Source organism: Salvelinus fontinalis, unplaced genomic scaffold, assembly GCF_029448725.1.
Source record: "Salvelinus fontinalis isolate EN_2023a unplaced genomic scaffold, ASM2944872v1 scaffold_0059, whole genome shotgun sequence".
In the NCBI taxonomy this organism is placed as follows: Eukaryota; Metazoa; Chordata; class Actinopteri; order Salmoniformes; family Salmonidae; genus Salvelinus; species Salvelinus fontinalis.
In genome coordinates, this window is record NW_026600268.1 from 275,497 (window position 1) to 294,818 (window position 19,322).

Here is a 19,322-nt window from a genome sequence, read left to right on the forward strand (position 1 = left end):
TGTCAGGAGGAAGAGGAGGAGCCCCAGCCGGCAGTGCCTCCAGTAGTGGTCCTCCCAGGGTTAGTGGGGTTAGAGGAGAAGAAGAAGAAGATCCCAGACCCCGACAGTGAAGAAGTATCAGAGGTGGACGTACGACACATCATAGAGTGAGCACACTACACCTGGGTCCCTATAGAGTAACAAAGTATGAGTCATAATACCCATAAAACCTAGCAGTCACAGGGAAATGGTTCCAATCGTCACCATTCCTTTTTCCCTTTTCTCGATTTTAGAAACACTTGAAATAAGGGCTGTGTTTCGTGTAGGCTTACCCTGGCATGACGTTTTGATAACCGTGGAAATCTCTCTATCAATATATTCGCCTGTATTTACCCCCCAAAAATTGAATGCTAATGAGCTGCTAATGTAGCATTTTCAAATATCGTAGTAAATGGAGACGAATATATTGATAAAAGTCACCTTGTCCTAGAGAGATTTACATGGTTATCAAAATGTCATGCCAGGGTAAGCCTACATGAAACACAGCCCTTATTTTAAGTGTTTCTATAATTGAGACGTGATTTGACAAAAATTGTTTGGAAGGGCCCATAAGTAAGCATTTAACTGTTAGTCCACACCTGCTGTTTACAAGCATGTGTCAAGTACATTTAACTGTTAGTCCACACCTGCTGTTTACAAGCATGTGTCAAGTACATTTAACTGTTAGTCCACACCTGCTGTTTACAAGCATGTGTCAAGTACATTTAACTGTTAGTCCACACCTGCTGTTTACAAGCATGTGTCAAGTACATTTAACTGTTAGTCCACACCTGCTGTTTACAAGCATGTGTCAAGTACATTTAACTGTTAGTCCACACCTGCTGTTTACAAAGCATGTGTCAAGTACATTTCACTGTTAGTCCACACCTGCTGTTTACAAAGCATGTGTCAAGTACATTTAACTGTTAGTCCACACCTGCTGTTTACAAGCATGTGTCAAGTACATTTCACTGTTAGTCCACACCTGCTGTTTACAAGCATGTGTCAAGTACATTTCACTGTTAGTCCACACCTGCTGTTTACAAAGCATGTGTCAAGTACATTTAACTGTTAGTCCACACCTGCTGTTTACAAGCATGTGTCAAGTACATTTAACTGTTAGTCCACACCTGCTGTTTACAAGCATGTGTCAAGTACATTTCACTGTTAGTCCACACCTGCTGTTTACAAGCATGTGTTAAGTACATTTAACTGTTAGTCCACACCTGCTGTTTACAAGCATGTGTCAAGTACATTTAGATTTGATTTGAAATGTCTGGTGTCTGATTCAGGGTTGGAGTCAAAAGAACCATTCATTTTCAGTGAGGAATTGGGTGAATCTCAAACCTCTGACCTTCTCCAATGTGTTTTGAGGAGGCAAGAAGATAGGACACATTGGATTTATTTAAATAAGCCATAAAGACAGAAATGCCTACAATTCAGGTTTGGGGTCAAAAGTTCCATTTAATATTCAGTGAGAAATTGAACCTAATGCTGTTTTGCTGACTTGCAAATCCTTATCAATGACGGAGTGAATTTTCCAGCTAAAGATGCTTGTCTTTCATAGCGATAGCATTTAAAAAAAATAGCACACTTACTTTATAGGGCTCGTGCCAATATGTAATAATAAATAATAATACATTGAATTTATAACAAATTTTTAATTGAAAAACTATCTCAAAGTGCTACAGTGATTGCATTAAAGCCATTCAGCCACTGATATGGTTTCTTCCCTGGTTCCGTCTCTAGGCACGCTAAACAGGATGTGGATGATGAGTATAACAGTGCAGAGGCAGCGTTCGCTCGGGGACTCCAGTCTTACTACGCTGTGGCCCATGCGGTCACTGAGAGAGTGGAGAAACAGTCCACTATACTCATCAACGGACAACTGAAACAGTACCAGGTGAAGCAGCACTGACAAGAGGCTGAATAAGCCTGAGAAGTGACATTTCCTTTCTTAAGTCATTAGAAGAGACCCAGACCAACCTGTACAATTTTGACTGGCTGACATTGTCCTTTGTCTTCCTCTGTTGATTCTCTTTCCTCTCTCCTCTTCCTCTCCTTGACTCTCTCCTCTTCCTTTCCTTGTCTCGCCTTTCCACTCAAACTGTTTCTCCCTCCCTCCCTCCCTCCCTCTGTCCCTCCCTCAGATTAAAGGTCTGGAGTGGCTGGTGTCTCTCTACAACAACAATCTGAATGGTATCCTGGCTGATGAAATGGGACTAGGAAAGACCATCCAGACCATCGCTCTCATCACGTACCTGATGGAGAACAAACGAGTCAACGGACCTTTCCTCATCATAGTACCGCTCTCGTGAGTACTGTACCGCTCTGCCACGCACGGAGAACCATGGCTTCAATTACAATTTAACTTTAAAGGGACGTTACACTCCAAAATCAATCACATTTTCAAGACCGCAACATTGGTTGTATGTTGAGCTACTGTAAGTCCGTGTCACAGGCCATTTTGTAGATTCAGCTGTATGCCACAATCCAAAATGAATGGAAGACATAAGCTCCACATCATTTTCCAGAATTGCTGTGCTTATTTTTTCCATTAATTTGGGGTTGAGGTACAGTATATAGCTGGATATACACAACTGATGGTGTGGGACTTTTGAAGAGTACTGTCCCTTTAATTGTAACTGTATTCATAGTACACTTAACGTGACTGTCATACATGATATGATGGAGTACAGTACTAATGAGAGGGAAACAATGATCCGGAGAGAGGGGTGGGTAAGGTTTGGTACAGTCGCATAATTAAAAAGTAATAACTAAAATAGAAATAGAATAGTAATATATATGTATCTATCGCTATGGGTACAGTGCTATTTGTTTGCTTAGGTAAGTTTGGCCCTCTGTTTTCCTCTCTTCTCACATTGACAGAACTCTCTCTAACTGGGTGTATGAGTTTGACAAGTGGGCTCCGTCTGTAGTGAAAGTCTCCTACAAGGTGAGTTGGAGCAGCTAACCTTCCGCCAACTATATGGTAACCATGGAAACACTCATTGCTTGGGGTCCTGAAATACAGCCATATGGGCGGCCGTGTGGAAGCCTGTCTATTAAGCATTCAAATCAAAGTGTATCACTTGCAGTCAGAACAACAACAACTAGGCCTATTATGAATACAAATGTAAAGTCACGCCATTCTAGTAATTATTAATTTAATTCATTCATTAATGTCAAGTTAAGTCCAAGTTCCTGTCCTTCATGTTGTCTCTGTAGGGCTCCCCTCAGGCCAGAAGGGCCTTCATCCCCCAGCTACGCAGCGGCAAGTTCAACGTTCTCCTCACTACCTATGAGTACATCATCAAGGATAAACAGGTCCTAGCCAAGGTAACACAGACACACACTCTACCTCCAGCGTGATTCTGAACAACTCTCACCATGACCATTTGACTGATGACCTATATACCCTCTTTCTGTCTTCTCCTACTCCCCAACCCTCTTTCTCTCTTGCTCTCTCTCTCCATCACTCCCCTGCTCCCTCTCCCCCCACAGATCCGGTGGAAGTACATGATTGTGGACGAGGGCCACCGGATGAAGAACCACCACTGTAAGCTGACCCAGGTCCTCAACACCCACTACCTGGCCCCCAGGAGAGTGCTCCTAACTGGGACACCGCTCCAGAACAAGCTGCCTGAGCTCTGGGCCCTGCTCAACTTTCTCCTGCCCACCATCTTTAAGAGCTGCAGTACCTTCGAACAGTGGTTCAATGCACCATTCGCTATGACTGGAGAGAAGGTGAGTTTTTTTTAGCTGAAAAAAATGGAGAAATGCTATATATACTGAACAAAAAGATGAACGTAACATGTAAAGTGTTGGTCCCATGTTTCATGAACAGAAATAAAAGATCCCAGAAAGTGTGTTTCTCTAATTTTGTGCACAAATTAGTTTACATCCCTGTTAGTGGGCATTTCTCCTTTGCCAAGATAATCCATCCACCTGACAGGTGTGGCATATCAAGAAGCTGATTAAATGGCATGATCATTACACAGGTGCACATTGTGCTGGGACTTGAAAATGTGCAGTTTTGTCACACAACACAATACCACAGATGTATCAAGTTTTGAGGGAGTGTGCAATTGGCATGCTGACTGCAGGAATGTCCACCAGAGCTGTTGCCAGAGAATTGAATGTTAATTTCTCTACTATAAGCCACCTCCAACGGCGTTTTAGAAAATTTGGCAGTACGTCCAACCGGCCTCACAACCGCAGACCAGGTGTAACAAGGAGTCACGAGAGCGCATTGAGCCAAGTAAAGCCCCCCAGCCAAACCCTCCCCTAAACCGGACGACACTTGGCCAATTGTGCGCCGCCCTATGGGACTTTCGGTCATGGCCGGGTTGTGACACAGCCTGGGATCAAACCCGGGTCTGTAGTTACGCCTCAAGCACTGCGATGCAGTGCCTTAGACCGCTGCGCACTCGGGAGGCTGCAGCCCACATTTAATCGGCTCATCTGTCCCGCGGGCTGCCAGCTGCCAATCACTGCTACGTACACTACTGTTCAAAGGTTTGGGGTCACTTAGAAATGTTCTTGTTTTTAAAAGAAAAGCTAAAATGTTGTCCATTAAAATAATATCAAATTGATCAGATATACAGTGTAGACATTGTTAATGTTGTAAATGACTATTGTAGCTGGATTTTTTATGGAATGTTTTTCATTCCATTATTTTTTAATTTTTTTAACAGAACATCACGAACTGTCTCTAGACCCACTAATGTACTTGTCCTCTTGCTCAGTTGTGCACCCGGGCCTCACACTCCTCTTTCTATTCTGGTTAGAGACAGTTTGCACTGTTCTGTGAAGGGAGTAGTACACAGCGTTGTATGAGATCTTCAGTTTCTTGGCAATTTCTCGCATGGAATAGCCTTCATTTCTCAGAACAAGAATAGACTGACGAGTTTCAGAAGAAAGATCTTTGTTTCTGGCCATTTTGAGCCTGTAATCCAACCCACAAATGCTGATGCTCCAGATACTCAACTAGTCTAAAGAAGGCCAGTTATTTTGCTTCTTTAATCAGAAGAACAGTTTTCAGCTGTGCTAACATAATTGCAAACGGGTTTTCTAATGATCAATTAGCATTTTTTAAATGATAAACTTGGATTAGCTAACACAACGTGCCATTGGAACACAGGAATGATGGTTGCTGATAATGGGCCTCTGTACACCTATGTAGATATTCCATAAAAAATCTGCCGTTTCCAGCTACAATAGTCATTTACAACATTAACAATGTCTACAGTGTATTTCTGATCAAGTTTATGTTATTTTAATGGACAAAAAATTTGCTTTTATTTCAAAAACAAGGACATTTCTACGTGACCCCAAACTATCGAACAGTAGTGTACCTTTAGTCAATTGTATACATTTCTGTTCATGAAATTAAATAATATTTAACTCCGTTCTCTTCTTCTCTCCAGGTGGATCTAAATGAAGAGGAGACCATCCTGATTATCCGTCGCCTCCACAAGGTGCTCCGCCCCTTCCTGTTACGCAGGCTCAAGAAGGAAGTAGAGGCTCAGCTACCGGAAAAGGTATAGGTCGTCTCTCCATCTTCACATTTCTTTTAAATACAAACTTGTGTTCACAGCTTTCTTCAGTATTTTGTCCATTGGGTGTCCTCTTACCTATGCTGTCAGGTATTTTTCAGCTGACTCTGTTTGCATAATATCTCCATTCTGTGGTTTTAATTGATTGATTGGCTGATTGATTGGTTTATTGATCTCTCTCTCTCGTTGTGTCTCTCTCTCTCTCGCTGCGTCTCTCTCTCTCTCTCTCTCTCTCTCGCTGCATCTCTCTCTCGCTGCGTCTCTCTCTCGCTGCGTCTCTCTCTCTCTCTCGTTGCGTCTCTCTCTCTCTCTCTCGCTGCGTCTCTCTCTCTCTCTCGCTGCGTCTCTCTCTCTCTCTCGCTGCGTCTCTCTCTCTCTCTCGCTGCGTCTCTCTCTCTCTCTCGCTGCGTCTCTCTCTCTCTCTCTCGCTGTGTCTCTCTCTGTCTCTTTTATTCTCTCGCTGCGTCTCTCTCTCTCTTTGTCTGTCTCTGTCTCTCTCTCGCTGTGTCTCTCTCTGTCTCTCTCTCTGTCCTCCAGGTGGAGTATGTAATAAAGTGTGATATGTCAGCGCTCCAGAGGGTTCTGTACAGACATATGCAGGCCAAGGGAGTCCTACTGACAGACGGCTCTGAGAAGGACAAGAAGGTGAGGAGGAATAACTCAAGTTCTTTGTCCAAAACATACAGTTTGTAAAATATGCTCTTTTTAGATCATATTCTGCATATATGAATATGTGTAAGAAGCTTTTTGATTATATTACAAGGTAAAATAATTATAAAATGTACAAGGCAATATTAGTTTTGTCTTGTTTTGAAAACAGTCTCACATGCCTCACTTCCATAAATGCATAGCTTGTGGTGGCTAAAGTCAGCTAAAGTTTGAAGTTGCAGTTTAAAGAAAACAGATTAGTTTCCCCAGGCCCATATACTATTTTCATGGTGAGGAACCATCTAACATCAAGTGGTAAAATCCTGAACTCCTCCTGTAATATCTGTGTGTCTATTGTAGGGTAAATCCTGATCTCCTCCTGTAATATCTGTGTGTCTATTGTAGGGTAAATCCTGATCTCCTCCTGTAATATCTGTGTCTATTGTAGGGTAAATCCTGAACTCCTCCTGTAATATCTGTGTGTCTATTGTAGGGTAAATCCTGAACTCTTCCTGTAATATCTGTGTGTCTATTGTAGGGTAAATCCTGAACTCCTCCTGTAATATCTGTGTGTCTATTGTAGGGTAAATCCTGAACTCCTCCTGTAATATCTGTGTGTCTATTGTAGGATAAATCCTCCTGAAATATCTGTGTGTCTATTTTACGGTAAATCCTGAACTCCTCCTGTAATATCTGTGTGTCTATTGTAGGGTAAATCCTGAACTCCTCCTGTAATATCTGTGTGTCTATTGTAGGGTAAATCCTGAACTCCTCCTGTAATATCTGTGTCTATTGTAGGATAAATCCTGAACTCCTCCTGTAATATCTGTGTGTCTATTGTAGGGTAAATCCTGAACTCCTCCTGTAATATCTGTGTGTCTATTGTAGGGTAAATCCTGATCTCCTCCTGTAATATCTGTGTGTCTATTGTAGGGTAAATCCTGATCTCCTCCTGTAATATCTGTGTGTCTATTGTAGGGTAAATCCTGAACTCCTCCTGTAATATCTGTGTGTCTATTGTAGGGTAAATCCTGATCTCCTCCTGTAATATCTGTGTGTCTATTGTAGGGTAAATCCTGAACTCCTCCTATAATATCTGTGTGTCTATTGTAGGGTAAATTCTGAACTCCTCCTGTAATATCTGTGTGTCTATTGTAGGGTAAATCCTCCTGAAATATCTGTGTGTCTATTTTACGGTAAATCCTGAACTCCTCCTGTAATATCTGTGTGTCTATTGTAGGGTAAATCCTCCTGTAATATCTGTGTGTCTATTGTAGGGTAAATCCTGAACTCCTCCTATAATATCTGTGTGTCTATTTTACGGTAAATCCTGAACTCCTCCTGTAATATCTGTGTGTCTATTGTAGGGTAAATCCTGAACTCCTCCTATAATATCTGTGTGTCTATTTTACGGTAAATCCTGAACTCCTCCTGTAATATCTGTGTCTATTGTAGGGTAAATCCTGAACTCCTCCTATAATATCTGTGTCTATTGTAGGGTAAATCCTGAACTCCTCCTATAATACCTGTGTGTCTATTGTAGGGTAAATCCTGAACTCCTCCTATAATACCTGTGTGTCTATTGTAGGGTAAATCCTGAACTCCTCCTATAATATCTGTGTGTCTATTTTACGGTAAATCCTGAACTCCTCCTGTAATATCTGTGTGTCTATTGTAGGGTAAATCCTGAACTCCTCCTATAATATCTGTGTGTCTATTTTACGGTAAATCCTGAACTTCTCCTGTAATATCTGTGTGTCTATTGTAGGGTAAATCCTGAACTCTTCCTGTAATATCTGTGTGTCTATTGTAGGGTAAATCCTGAACTCCTGTAATATCTGTGTGTCTATTGTAGGGTAAATCCTGAACTCCTCCTGTAATATCTGTGTGTCTATTGTAGGGTAAATCCTGAACTCCTCCTGTAATATCTGTGTGTCTATTGTAGGGTAAATCCTGAACTACTCCTGTAATATCTGTGTGTCTATTGTAGGGTAAATCCTGAACTCCTCCTGTAATATCTGTGTGTTTATTGTAGGGTAAATCCTGATCTCCTCCTGTAATATCTGTGTGTCTATTGTAGGGTAAATCCTGATCTCCTCCTGTAATATCTGTGTGTCTATTGTAGGGTAAATCCTGATCTCCTCCTGTAATATCTGTGTGTCTATTGTAGGGTAAATCCTGATCTCCTCCTGTAATATCTGTGTGTTTATTGTAGGGTAAATCCTGAACTCCTCCTGTAATATATGTGTGTCTATTGTAGGGTAAATCCGGATCTCCTCCTGTAATATCTGTGTGTCTATTGTAGGGTAAATCCTGATCTCCTCCTGTAATATCTGTGTGTCTATTGTAGGGTAAATCCTGATATCCTCCTGTAATATCTGTGTCTATTGTAGGGTAAATCCTGATCTCCTCCTGTAATATCTGTGTGTCTATTGTAGAGTAAATCCTGAACTCTTCCTGTAATATCTGTGTGTCTATTGTAGGGTAAATCCTGAACTCCTCCTGTAATATCTGTGTGTCTATTGTAGGGTAAATCCTGAACTCCTCCTGTAATATCTGTGTGTCTATTGTAGGGTAAATCCTGAACTCTTCCTGTAATATCTGTGTGTCTATTGTAGAGTAAATCCTGAACTACTCCTATAATATCTGTGTGTTTATTGTAGGGTAAAGGAGGTACCAAGACTCTGATGAACACCATCATGCAGTTGAGGAAGATCTGTAACCATCCCTACATGTTCCAACAGATAGAGGTACAGTGGGAATACACACACACACACACACACACACACACACACACACACACACACACACACACACACACACACACACACACACACACAGATAGAGGTACATACAGTGGCAGTATACTTTCTATTGATGAACTAACCCCGCCACAATTCTGAATTTGTTCACAGGAATCTTTCTCTGAGCATTTAGGATTTTCCGGAGGGATAGTGAGTGGGTAAGTGCATAAGTTGATTGAGAATAATTTTCACAACAACGACCCGAAATGCTTTCTCTCTATTGGCCTGGTTGTGTTCTCTCTCTGCCCCTAGTCTTGACCTGTACCGAGCCTCAGGGAAGTTTGAGGTGCTGGACCGTATCCTGCCCAAGTTGAGGGCCACCAACCACAAGGTGTTGTTGTTCTGTCAGATGACCTCACTCATGACCATCATGGAGGACTACTTCGCCTACCGCAACTTCAAGCACCTGCGTCTGGACGGTACGGTGTGTGTGTCTCGGTATCAGAACTGGGTTCAAATATTTACTTGGCGTCTTTCTAATACATGCCTGGTGCAAGAGAACAAATGGTACAAACCCCACCCATCTGGCATTCCATACAGGCTCAATCATACTCAAAGTATTTTATAGTCTAGAAAATAAACTTTTTGAACCCATGTCTGCTACGCATATGATACAAAATCAAAGTTGGGATTTCTGTCTCTCTTAGTTGCTGTGTTTTACTCATCCACTTCCCTCTCCCCTCCTCTCTCCCTCCGCCCTCCGCCCCCCTCTCCCTCCAGGCACCACCAAAGCAGATGACAGGGGCATGCTGTTGAAGGCGTTTAACGACCCGGCCTCCCAGTACTTCATCTTCCTGCTCAGTACCAGAGCCGGGGGGCTGGGCCTCAACCTGCAGTCAGCTGACACCGTGGTCATCTTCGACTCTGACTGGAACCCTCACCAGGTAGGGGGAGTAACACACACACAACTCCTAAGGGATTGGCTGGAGCCCACAGCAGGTACACTTGCAATGTTAGTAGTTGAAGTCATATTTTAACATTACTTGAGTGAGTATTCAGTTAGAAGTACAAAATAGCCCACTAAACTTGCCATGTTAGTATTGACATGCCACCATGGGCCAGATGCTAACTGAATCATTGCTAGCCATCGGAATTTGAACAACGAATATCTAACGATTCAGCCCAAAGTATCCTACCGTATTCTAACCATCTCTCCCTCTCTCTCCAGGACCTGCAGGCCCAGGACCGTGCGCACCGCATCGGCCAACAGAACGAGGTCCGTGTCCTGCGTCTCTGCACCGTCAACTCCGTAGAGGAGAAGATCCTGGCAGCGGCCAAGTACAAACTCAACGTGGACCAGAAGGTCATCCAGGCCGGCATGTTTGACCAGAAGTCATCGAGCCACGAGCGCCGGGCTTTCCTGCAGGCTATCCTGGAGCACGAGGAACAGGACGAGGTCGGGGCCCCGGGCGGCGTGTGGAAGTCTGGGGGGTCTTGGGTGGGTGTGACTGACGAAAGCCCGGGACTCCCACACCCTCAGAATTCCCACGCTGCCCACTGACACACCTACCTCTCTCCGTTGTACTGTTCTTCCTCTTTTTCATCCGTTGTACATCTCTTTCTTTCTTTCTTTCAATCCCTCTTTCTTCTTTTCACCACTCTCTTTCTCTCACATATTTTGTGCCTTGTGTATTTGTCTTAGGTGGACAAAAACAATGTGGATGGTATTTCATCTACACTTCTTTTGAATGCTAATACTGTTTTAAAGACTTTACATGTACTGTAAATTACATGTTGTATATATTGACCCATTCCTTGATGTTGTCACAGAGCTCTTCTTTACAGAGTGGTGGATTGGATAGGCTGGTCCCAGACCTGTTTGTTCTGTCTGATAAATCCTCTTGTCATTGGTCATATGGTCACAAACAGATCTGGAACCAGGCTAGAGTGGATAGAGCTATAGCTTTGCTCATGTCCTTCTGTCCTGCTGTGTGTTGTGTCTGTCCATTGATGTGTGTTTGACCGCTCAGGAGGAGGACGAGGTGCCAGACGATGAGACGGTCAACCAGATGATCGCCAGGAGCGAGGAGGAGTTTGACCACTTCATGGTTAGTTAGTGTCTGTTGGTCATCATGGTCATTTCTTCTCCGCTATGCAATCTGGTTTCAGAGCTGGTCATGGGTGCACCTCAGCCACGCTCAAGGTCATAAACGATATCGTAACCGCCATCGATAGGAAACAATACTGTGCAGCCGTATTCATTGACCTGGCCAAGGCTTTTGACTCTGTCAATCACCACATCCTCATTGGCAGACTCGACAGCCTTGGCTTCTCTAATGATTGCCTCGCCTGGTTCACCAACTACTTCTCTGATCGAGTTCAGTGTGTCAAATCGGAGGGTCTGTTGTCCGGGCCTCTGGCAGTCTCTATGGGGGTGCCACAGGGTTCAATTCTTGGACCGACTCTCTTCTCTGTTTACATCAATGATGTCGCTCTTGCTGCTGGTGATTCTCTGATCCACCTCTACGCAGACGACACTATTCTGTATACTTCTGGCCCTTCTTTTGACACTGTGTTAACAACCCTCCAGGCGAGCTTCAATGCCATACAACTCTCCTTCCGTGGCCTCCAACTGCTCTTAAATACAAGTAAAACCAAATGCATGCTCTTCAACCGATCGCTGCCTGCTCCTGCCCGCCTGTCCAACATCACTACTTTGGACGGCTCTGACTTAGAATATGTGGACCACTACAAATACCTAGGTGTCTGGTTAGACTGTAAACTCCTTCCAGACCCACATCAAACATCTCCAATCCAAAGTCAAATCTAGAATTGGCTTCCTATTCCGCAACAAAGCATCCTTTACTCATGCTGCCAAACATACCCTTGTAAAACTGACCATCCTACCAATCCTCGACTTCGGTGATGTCATTTACAAAATAGCCTCCAAAACCCTACTCAATAAATTGGATGCAGTCTATCACAGTGCCATCCGTTTTGTCACCAAAGCCCCATATACTACCCACCACTGCGACCTGTACACTCTCGTTGGCTGGCCCTCGCTTCATACTCGTCGCCAAACCCACTGGTTCCAGGTCATCTACAAGACCCTGCTAGGTAAAGTCCCCCCTTATCTCAGCTCGCTGGTCACCATAGCAGCACCTACCTGTAGCACGCGCTCCAGCAGGTATATCTCTCTAGTCACCCCCAAAACCAATTCTTCCTTTGGACGCCTCTCCTTCCAGTTCTCTGCTGCCAATGACTGGAACGAACTACAAAAATCTCTGAAACTGGAAACACCTATCTCCCTCACTAGCTTTAAGCACCAGCTGTCAGAGCAGCTCATAGATTACTGCACCTGTACATAACCCATCTACAATTTAGCCCAAACAACTACCTCTTTACCTACTGTATTTATTTATTAATTTATTTTGCTCCTTTGCACCCCATTATTTCTGTCTCTACTTTGCACTTTCTTCCACTGCAAACCAACCATTCCAGTGTTTTTTTTGTTTTTATTTTACTTGCTGTGTTGTACTCACTTCGCCTCCATGGCCTTTTTATATTTTTATTTATTTATACATATATTTGTTTGCCTTCACCTCCCTTATCTCACCTCACTTGCTCACATTGTATATAGACTTATTTTTTCACTGTATTATTGACTATATGTTTGTTTTACTCCATGTGTAACTATGTGTTGTTGTATGTGTCGAACTGCTTTGCTTTATCTTGGCCAGGTCGCAATTGTAAATGAGAACGTGTTCTCAATTTGCCTACCTGGTTAAATAAAGGTTAAATTTAAAAAAAATTAAAAAAAAAAATTTCTCTGGGTCAACGTGTCAAGGGCCAATCCAATATCTATACTTACAATGATGCAGAATACTCTGTTCTATTCTCTTCCTACTACCTTACACCTTCGTTTCCTCTTTCTCCTCTCCTCCCTCTACCTCTGTCTTCTTCTCTCTCCTGCCCCTTCTCCTTGTCTCTCCCTCTCCCCCTCCAGCGTATGGACCTGGACAGGAGGCGTGAGGACGCTCGTAACCCCCGCCGTAAGCCCCGTCTGATGGAGGAGGACGAGCTGCCCACCTGGATCATGAAGGACGACGCAGAGGTGGAGAGACTCACCTGTGAGGAGGAAGAGGAGAAGATGTTCGGGAGGGGGTCCCGCCAGCGCAAGGAGGTGGACTACAGTGACTCACTCACTGAGAAGCAGTGGCTCAAGGTTAGAGGTCAAGGGTCAGGGGTTAAATTACACTCTGGAATTGGTGTATTCATTTGATGTTGTTTATTAAGTGACAAGGTGCTCATCATGTTTGCCTCCCTCTCTCTCTCGCTTTCTCTCTCTCTCTCTCTCTCTCTCTCTCTCTCTCTCTCTCTCTCTCTCTCTCTCTCTCTCGCGCGCGCTTTCCCCCTCCCTCTCTTTCTTTCTCTCTCTCTCTCCCCCTCCCTCTCTTTCGCTCTCTCTCTCTCTCTTTCTCCCTCCAGGCCATTGAGGAAGGCACGTTAGAGGAGATCGAGGAGGAGGTGCGTCACAAGAAGACCACCCGGAAGCGAAAGCGTGACCGCGATGACCTCCCTGGCCCCTCTTCCTCCTCGGGGGGCAGGCGGAGCCGGGACAAGGACGAGGACGGGAAGAGACAGAAGAAGAGGGGACGCCCCCCCGCAGAGAAACTCTCCCCCAACCCCCCCGCTCTCACCAAGAAGATGAAGAAGATAGTGGACGCTGTTATTAAATACAAAGACAGGTAAGACTGAGGCTAGTGTTCTCTTTAGCTTGCTTTACAATTTTGACTTACATGCTGGTTTGAGCTAGCCTGGGTACCAGTCTGTTTGTGCCGTCACGCCACTCCTTGTCATGCCAAACATGTTTGGGACCAGGCTAGGTTGGATCAAGGTGCTTGCAACACCAGAGTTGTGAGACTGATTCCCATATGGGCCACAACATGCTGCAATACAGAATATCTGTGTAACTGCTGTGTAACATCAGTACTACGGGCACTAACATCAGTGTCTCTGGTGATGTCTTTCACAGCAGTAATGGTCGTCAACTGAGTGAGGTCTTCATCCAGCTGCCCTCGCGCAAAGAGCTGCCAGAGTACTACGAGCTCATCCGCAAGCCTGTCGACTTCAGGAAAATCAAGGTCAATTAACACACACACACACACACACACACACTCTCATTCTCATCCCCCCTCTAATCTCTCTCTCTCCCTCTCCCCTGTCTGCCCCTCCTGTAGGAGAGGATCCGTAGCCACAGATACCGTAGTCTAGGAGACCTGGAGAGAGATGTGATGCTACTCTTTCAGAACGCACAGACCTTCAACCTGGAGGGATCACTGGTGAGACACACACACTTTATACTGGAATGAGTACACAACAACACAAACACATCGATAACAATAGATGTAACAATATATGAAATAAGTGAATGACTTTGTGTGTTTATCGACTTTAACTCACATCGTCCAGTAACTTCATTAGAGATGCTGATTACAGGAGTAATCTGCTCTTCCTATATGCGCTCTTGTTACTGTATAAAAATGTATCAAGGGACCAGTCCTTTTTTTGATAAACTTTTTATTTGAATGTTTTGAAGCAGGTTAAGGCTGAATAACAATAAGCAGTGGACCAAATAACAATACCATTGTTGCCACGTGTCCAACTGCATCTGTGCATGAGCCTAAAATAGCTACATCGGTCTATCGTCTGGTTGCTGCCTCGTTCCCAGATCTACGAGGACTCCATCGTGCTCCAGTCGGTGTTCACCAGTCTGAGACAGAAGATCGAGAAGGAGGAGGACAGCGAGGGAGAGGACAGTGAGGAAGAGGAGGAGGACCTGGACGAAGGCTCCGAGTCAGAGTGTGAGTCATCACTGAAGAAAGGATGTAAGGAATGAAGAAGCATAGGAAGGAAGAAGGGGAAAAAAATATTGAGAAAAATAAAGAATGAAAGACGGAGAGAGAACGATTAAACCAGCCATCTCTGTGACCAATAAACTGTGTTGTGTTGATCCTGTGGTGTGTGTGTGTCTGCATCTGCATGTGTATGATATGAATGTGTGTGTGTGTCCATCCTCTAGCCCGCTCAGTGAAGGTGAAGATCCGCCTGGGACGGAGAGAGAAGAGTAGTGACCGGGGGAAGGGTAGGAGACGTATGGGACGCACCCGAGCCAAACCTGTAGTCAGCGACGACGACACTGAAGAGGAGCAGGAGGAGGTGAGGGGAGAGGAGGTGTGTGTGTTTGTTTGCACCTTCCATCTTTGATGTTTTGTTTTATGATCCCTCTGCAAAAATGTGTTGGCCATATTGTGCATGACACCCAGAAATATTCCCCCTTCTCTCTCTCTTTATATTTCTGTCTCTCTCCTCTCCTGTTCCACCTCTCACAGGAACGCTCCCCTAGTGGCACTGATGAAGAATCCTAAATGGAAACTAGCTGCTTACGCCAAGGTCCAACTCTACTTCCATTATTACCAGGTTTTGTTCAACTCCATTTCATATCTACTTGGGAATGTGGAATTTCACTTAATATTGATGCCAATTCCCACCCTGTTATGTACATTAGCACAGCTTTCATAACATCAACTACTGGACATGACGCACTGCTTAGGTCTGGAAAATAGACGAATTCTGCCTCATCCTGTTAGTCGATCTAAACAACCTTGGTAATGTAATATGTGTCAATTACTAAAAGTGTTATTTATTATGTCTGATGTCTTTTGGGGGGTAAGTTGAGGCCATATACAGTGCCTTCAGTAAGTATTCATACTGCTTGACTTATTCCACATTTTGCTGTGTTACAGCCTGAATTCAAAATATATACTTTTTTTGGGACACCCATCTACACACAATACCCCATAATGACAAAGTGAAAACATGTTTTTACAAATGTTTGCAAATGTATTGAAAATGAAATATCTCATTTACATAACTTGAGTCAATACTTTGTAGAAGCATCTTTGGCAGCGATTACAGCTGTGAGTCTTTCCGGGTAAGTCTCTAAGAGCTTTCCACACCTGGATTGTGGAACATTTACCTTTTATTATTTTCAAAATTCTGTCAAATTGGATATTGATCATTGCGAGACAACCGTTTTCAGGTCTTGCCATAGATTGTCAAGCCTATTTAAGTCAAAACTGTAACTCGGCCACTCAGGAACATTCACTGTCTTCTTGGTAAGCAACTCCAGTGTATATTTGGCCTTCTGTTTTAGGTTATTGCCCTGCTGAAAGGTGAATTTATCTCCCAGTATTTGGTGGAAGGCAGACTGAACCAGGTTTTCCTCCAGGATTTTGACTGTTCTTAGCTGCATTGTTTATTTCTATCCAGAAAAACTCCCCCAGTCCTTAACAATTACAATATGTAGAGTGGTACTCGGTAATGGATTTGCCCACAAAAACATTGCATTGCTTTTCCACATTTTTTGTACTATTACTTTAGTGCTTTGTTGCAAACAGGATATAGTTTTATTCTGTACAGGTTTCCTTCTTTTCACTCTGTCATTTAGGTTAGTATTGTGGAGTAACTAGAGTGGTGTTGATCCATCCTCAGTTTTCTCCTATCACAGCCATTAAACTCTGTAACTGTTTTAAAATCACCATTGGCCTCATGGTGAAATCCCTGAGCAGTTTCCTTCCTCTCTGGAAACTGAGTTAGGAAGGACGCCTGTATCTTTGTATCGACTGGGTGTATTGATACACCATCCAAAGTGTAATTAATAACTTCACCATGCTCAAACGGTTATTCAATGTCTGCTTTTATTTTTACCCATCTACCAATAGGTGCCCTTCTTTGCTAGGCATTGAAAAACCTCCCTGGTCTTTGTGGTTGAATCTGTGTTTGAAATTCACTGCTCAACTGAGGGACGTTACAATTATCTGTATGTGTGGGATACAGAGAGGGGGTAGTTATTCAAAAATCATGTTTAACACTAGTCCATGCAACTTATTATGTGACTTGTTAAGCACATTTTACTCCTGAACTTGCCATAACAAATGGGTTGAATATTTATAGACTCAAGACATTTCAGGTTTTATTTTTTTATTAATAAAAAAAAAAAAAGAATCCACTTTGACATGATGAGGTATTGTGTGTAGATCAGTGACACAAAATCTCAATTTAATCCATTTTTAATTCAGGCTGTAACAACAAAATGTGGAAAAAATCTAAGTGTGTGAATTCTTTCTGAAGACACTGTAGGTGTGTGTTAATCGTCTATGTTGACAGAGGCCCTCTGTTAGAATTGCCACCGTTTCTTTCAGTGTTGGTTCTAGGAATCTGTGTACATTTGAGCAAGGCTCTGTCCTAAACCGACTTGAGTTGAAATGGAATTGACCCCAAGCTAAAACTGACATACAGTACCTGTCCATGTATTATACCATAACTCACCCAGTAACTGCACCAGAGACGCTGCTTACAGTAGTTGTAACTGCTATTACTATACACTCTGTTATTACTGACGATTGTATAACAATTAATTAAGGGGCAAATCCTATCTTCCATTTAGGTCAAATTTTCACTTAGTCTCACTTAGGCCTGGATTCAATCCGGAAGTGTGGATGATCCTCGTTATAGCGCCATTGACATTTAAAGGTGATTCCCGATTGAGCCTACATAGGCAGCGTTTACCGTGAATGCGGTCTCCGCGGAAATGTTGACTTTCAATGGTGCATAGTCGGAAAGGGCCGATCGAATGAAATCTATCCCAAAGTCTCCCATTGACGTCAATGCTGACTACGTGAAAATGATATTTAAATGGAAGTTAAGTTTGCCCCTAAGTATTAATAATACAGTAATGTAGCAGTAAGTGAAATTTCAAATGCTTCTATTTGGATGTTGTGCTGCTTTCCTAGCGTAGCTAAACAAAATGTCAGACTGTTTGAATCTACTTTTTTGCACATTTTCATGTTTGTTGTTTTTAAGATGACGGACCAGAGGGACAGTAGTTCTTCTCTGTATTCATGTATGCCTCATGGCGGTACGGTGTTAGATATCTATGGTTATGTCATTCTAGATATGCATGTATACACTGAGTGTACAAAACATTAGGACCACCTTCCTAATATTGGGATGCGCCTCCTGTTGCCCTCAGAACAGCTTCAATTCGTCTGGGCATGGACTCTATAAGGTGTTGAATGCGTTCCACAGGGATGCTGGCCCTTGTTGACTCCAATGCTTCCCACAGCTGTGTCAAGTTGGCTGGATGTCCTGTGGATGGTGGACCATTCTTGATACATATGGGAAACTGTTGAGCGTGAAAAACCCAGCAGCGTTGCAGTTCTTGACACACTCTAACCGGTGCACCTGGCACCTACTACCATACCCCGTTTAAAGGCACTTAAATATTTTGTCTTGCCCATTCACCCTCTGAATGGCACACACACAAACCATGTCTCAATTGTCTCAAGGTTTAAAAATGTATTCTTTAACCTGTCCCTTCATCTACTCTGATTGAAGTGGATTAACAAGTGACATCAATAAGAGATCACAGCTTTCCCCTGGATTCACCTGGTCAGTCTGTCGTAGATAGAGCAGGTGCTCTTAATGTTGTGTATACTCAGTGTATGTGTGTAGGATACAATCAAATATACTGTATTATTTCATATGACAAAGTTAATGTTATGAGTAGGTCTGAGTGTTTTGTGCAATTATGTGACATGCCTGGATTTGAACCTTTATTTAAAGCTTTTTCATCAAACTGTCCTCTTTTACTTTCATGTCATATAGTTCAGGGCCATCCTAAGTCAATTGCTTCGATTTTTGGTGTAATGATCATTTCTGGAAAAGGTTTTAGATACAAGATAAATGATTGCGCAAAACACAGGGCATTAGAAGAGGTATCAACCAAGGCGGCAGTATTCGACTCCCTCCTTCGATGTTGGGGAGCTCTGTATCATGTTGTCATTCACTGGATCTTCAAGACTACAGTAAGGAAACCATATAGAGATATAGGCTACAGTATTCATATTCAATTTCTTATAAAGAACCTTGATGATTTCCATTTCAGATCTACAGGTAATTGTGATTAGTGCTTGATGGTGTAATGGCAGTTCTTGTCCACAGTGAGGCGATCTCACTCAAACCTTCCAAGCAGCCTTTCCCAGCTAAACTGAGGTGTGCTCCTATCTCATTAGTAGACTAGATAGATCTTTTTAATGCGTTTTTATTTCTGTTTCCTTCTTCTGTCTCAGTCTGAGTGAGTGTGTGTTAGTGGGGTATTTTGACAGAGGGTGAATGACTTGGAAGGGTTTCTCTCTGACAGAGAAGCAGTGATGCGAAGAACACTTCTTGACAGGTCAACCAAAAACACATTTTATGTTATTCCACAGACACAAACTCTCCTCAACAAGAG

General features: G+C 43.2%; 1 protein-coding gene across 1 annotated transcript in view; it reads left to right on the forward strand.

The window, feature by feature from the left end:
- LOC129842661 (transcription activator BRG1-like) overlaps positions 1 to 16,904 on the forward strand; it is a 31,631-nt gene extending 14,727 nt beyond the window's left edge. Inside the window, exons 16-36 of the mRNA XM_055911287.1 lie at positions 7 to 146; positions 1,768 to 1,921; positions 2,169 to 2,332; positions 2,908 to 2,974; positions 3,247 to 3,357; positions 3,523 to 3,765; positions 5,448 to 5,561; positions 6,114 to 6,221; positions 8,888 to 8,974; positions 9,140 to 9,186; positions 9,281 to 9,447; positions 9,749 to 9,912; positions 10,197 to 10,466; positions 10,999 to 11,076; positions 12,975 to 13,193; positions 13,457 to 13,716; positions 14,004 to 14,112; positions 14,209 to 14,310; positions 14,700 to 14,856; positions 15,051 to 15,187; positions 15,361 to 16,904. Of these exons, the coding sequence (XP_055767262.1) occupies positions 7 to 146; positions 1,768 to 1,921; positions 2,169 to 2,332; positions 2,908 to 2,974; positions 3,247 to 3,357; positions 3,523 to 3,765; positions 5,448 to 5,561; positions 6,114 to 6,221; positions 8,888 to 8,974; positions 9,140 to 9,186; positions 9,281 to 9,447; positions 9,749 to 9,912; positions 10,197 to 10,466; positions 10,999 to 11,076; positions 12,975 to 13,193; positions 13,457 to 13,716; positions 14,004 to 14,112; positions 14,209 to 14,310; positions 14,700 to 14,856; positions 15,051 to 15,187; positions 15,361 to 15,396 (2,934 nt within the window). The 3' untranslated portion in view covers positions 15,397 to 16,904. The remainder of the gene's footprint in view (positions 1 to 6; positions 147 to 1,767; positions 1,922 to 2,168; positions 2,333 to 2,907; positions 2,975 to 3,246; positions 3,358 to 3,522; positions 3,766 to 5,447; positions 5,562 to 6,113; positions 6,222 to 8,887; positions 8,975 to 9,139; positions 9,187 to 9,280; positions 9,448 to 9,748; positions 9,913 to 10,196; positions 10,467 to 10,998; positions 11,077 to 12,974; positions 13,194 to 13,456; positions 13,717 to 14,003; positions 14,113 to 14,208; positions 14,311 to 14,699; positions 14,857 to 15,050; positions 15,188 to 15,360) is intronic.
- Positions 16,905 to 19,322: the final 2,418 nt, after the last annotated feature.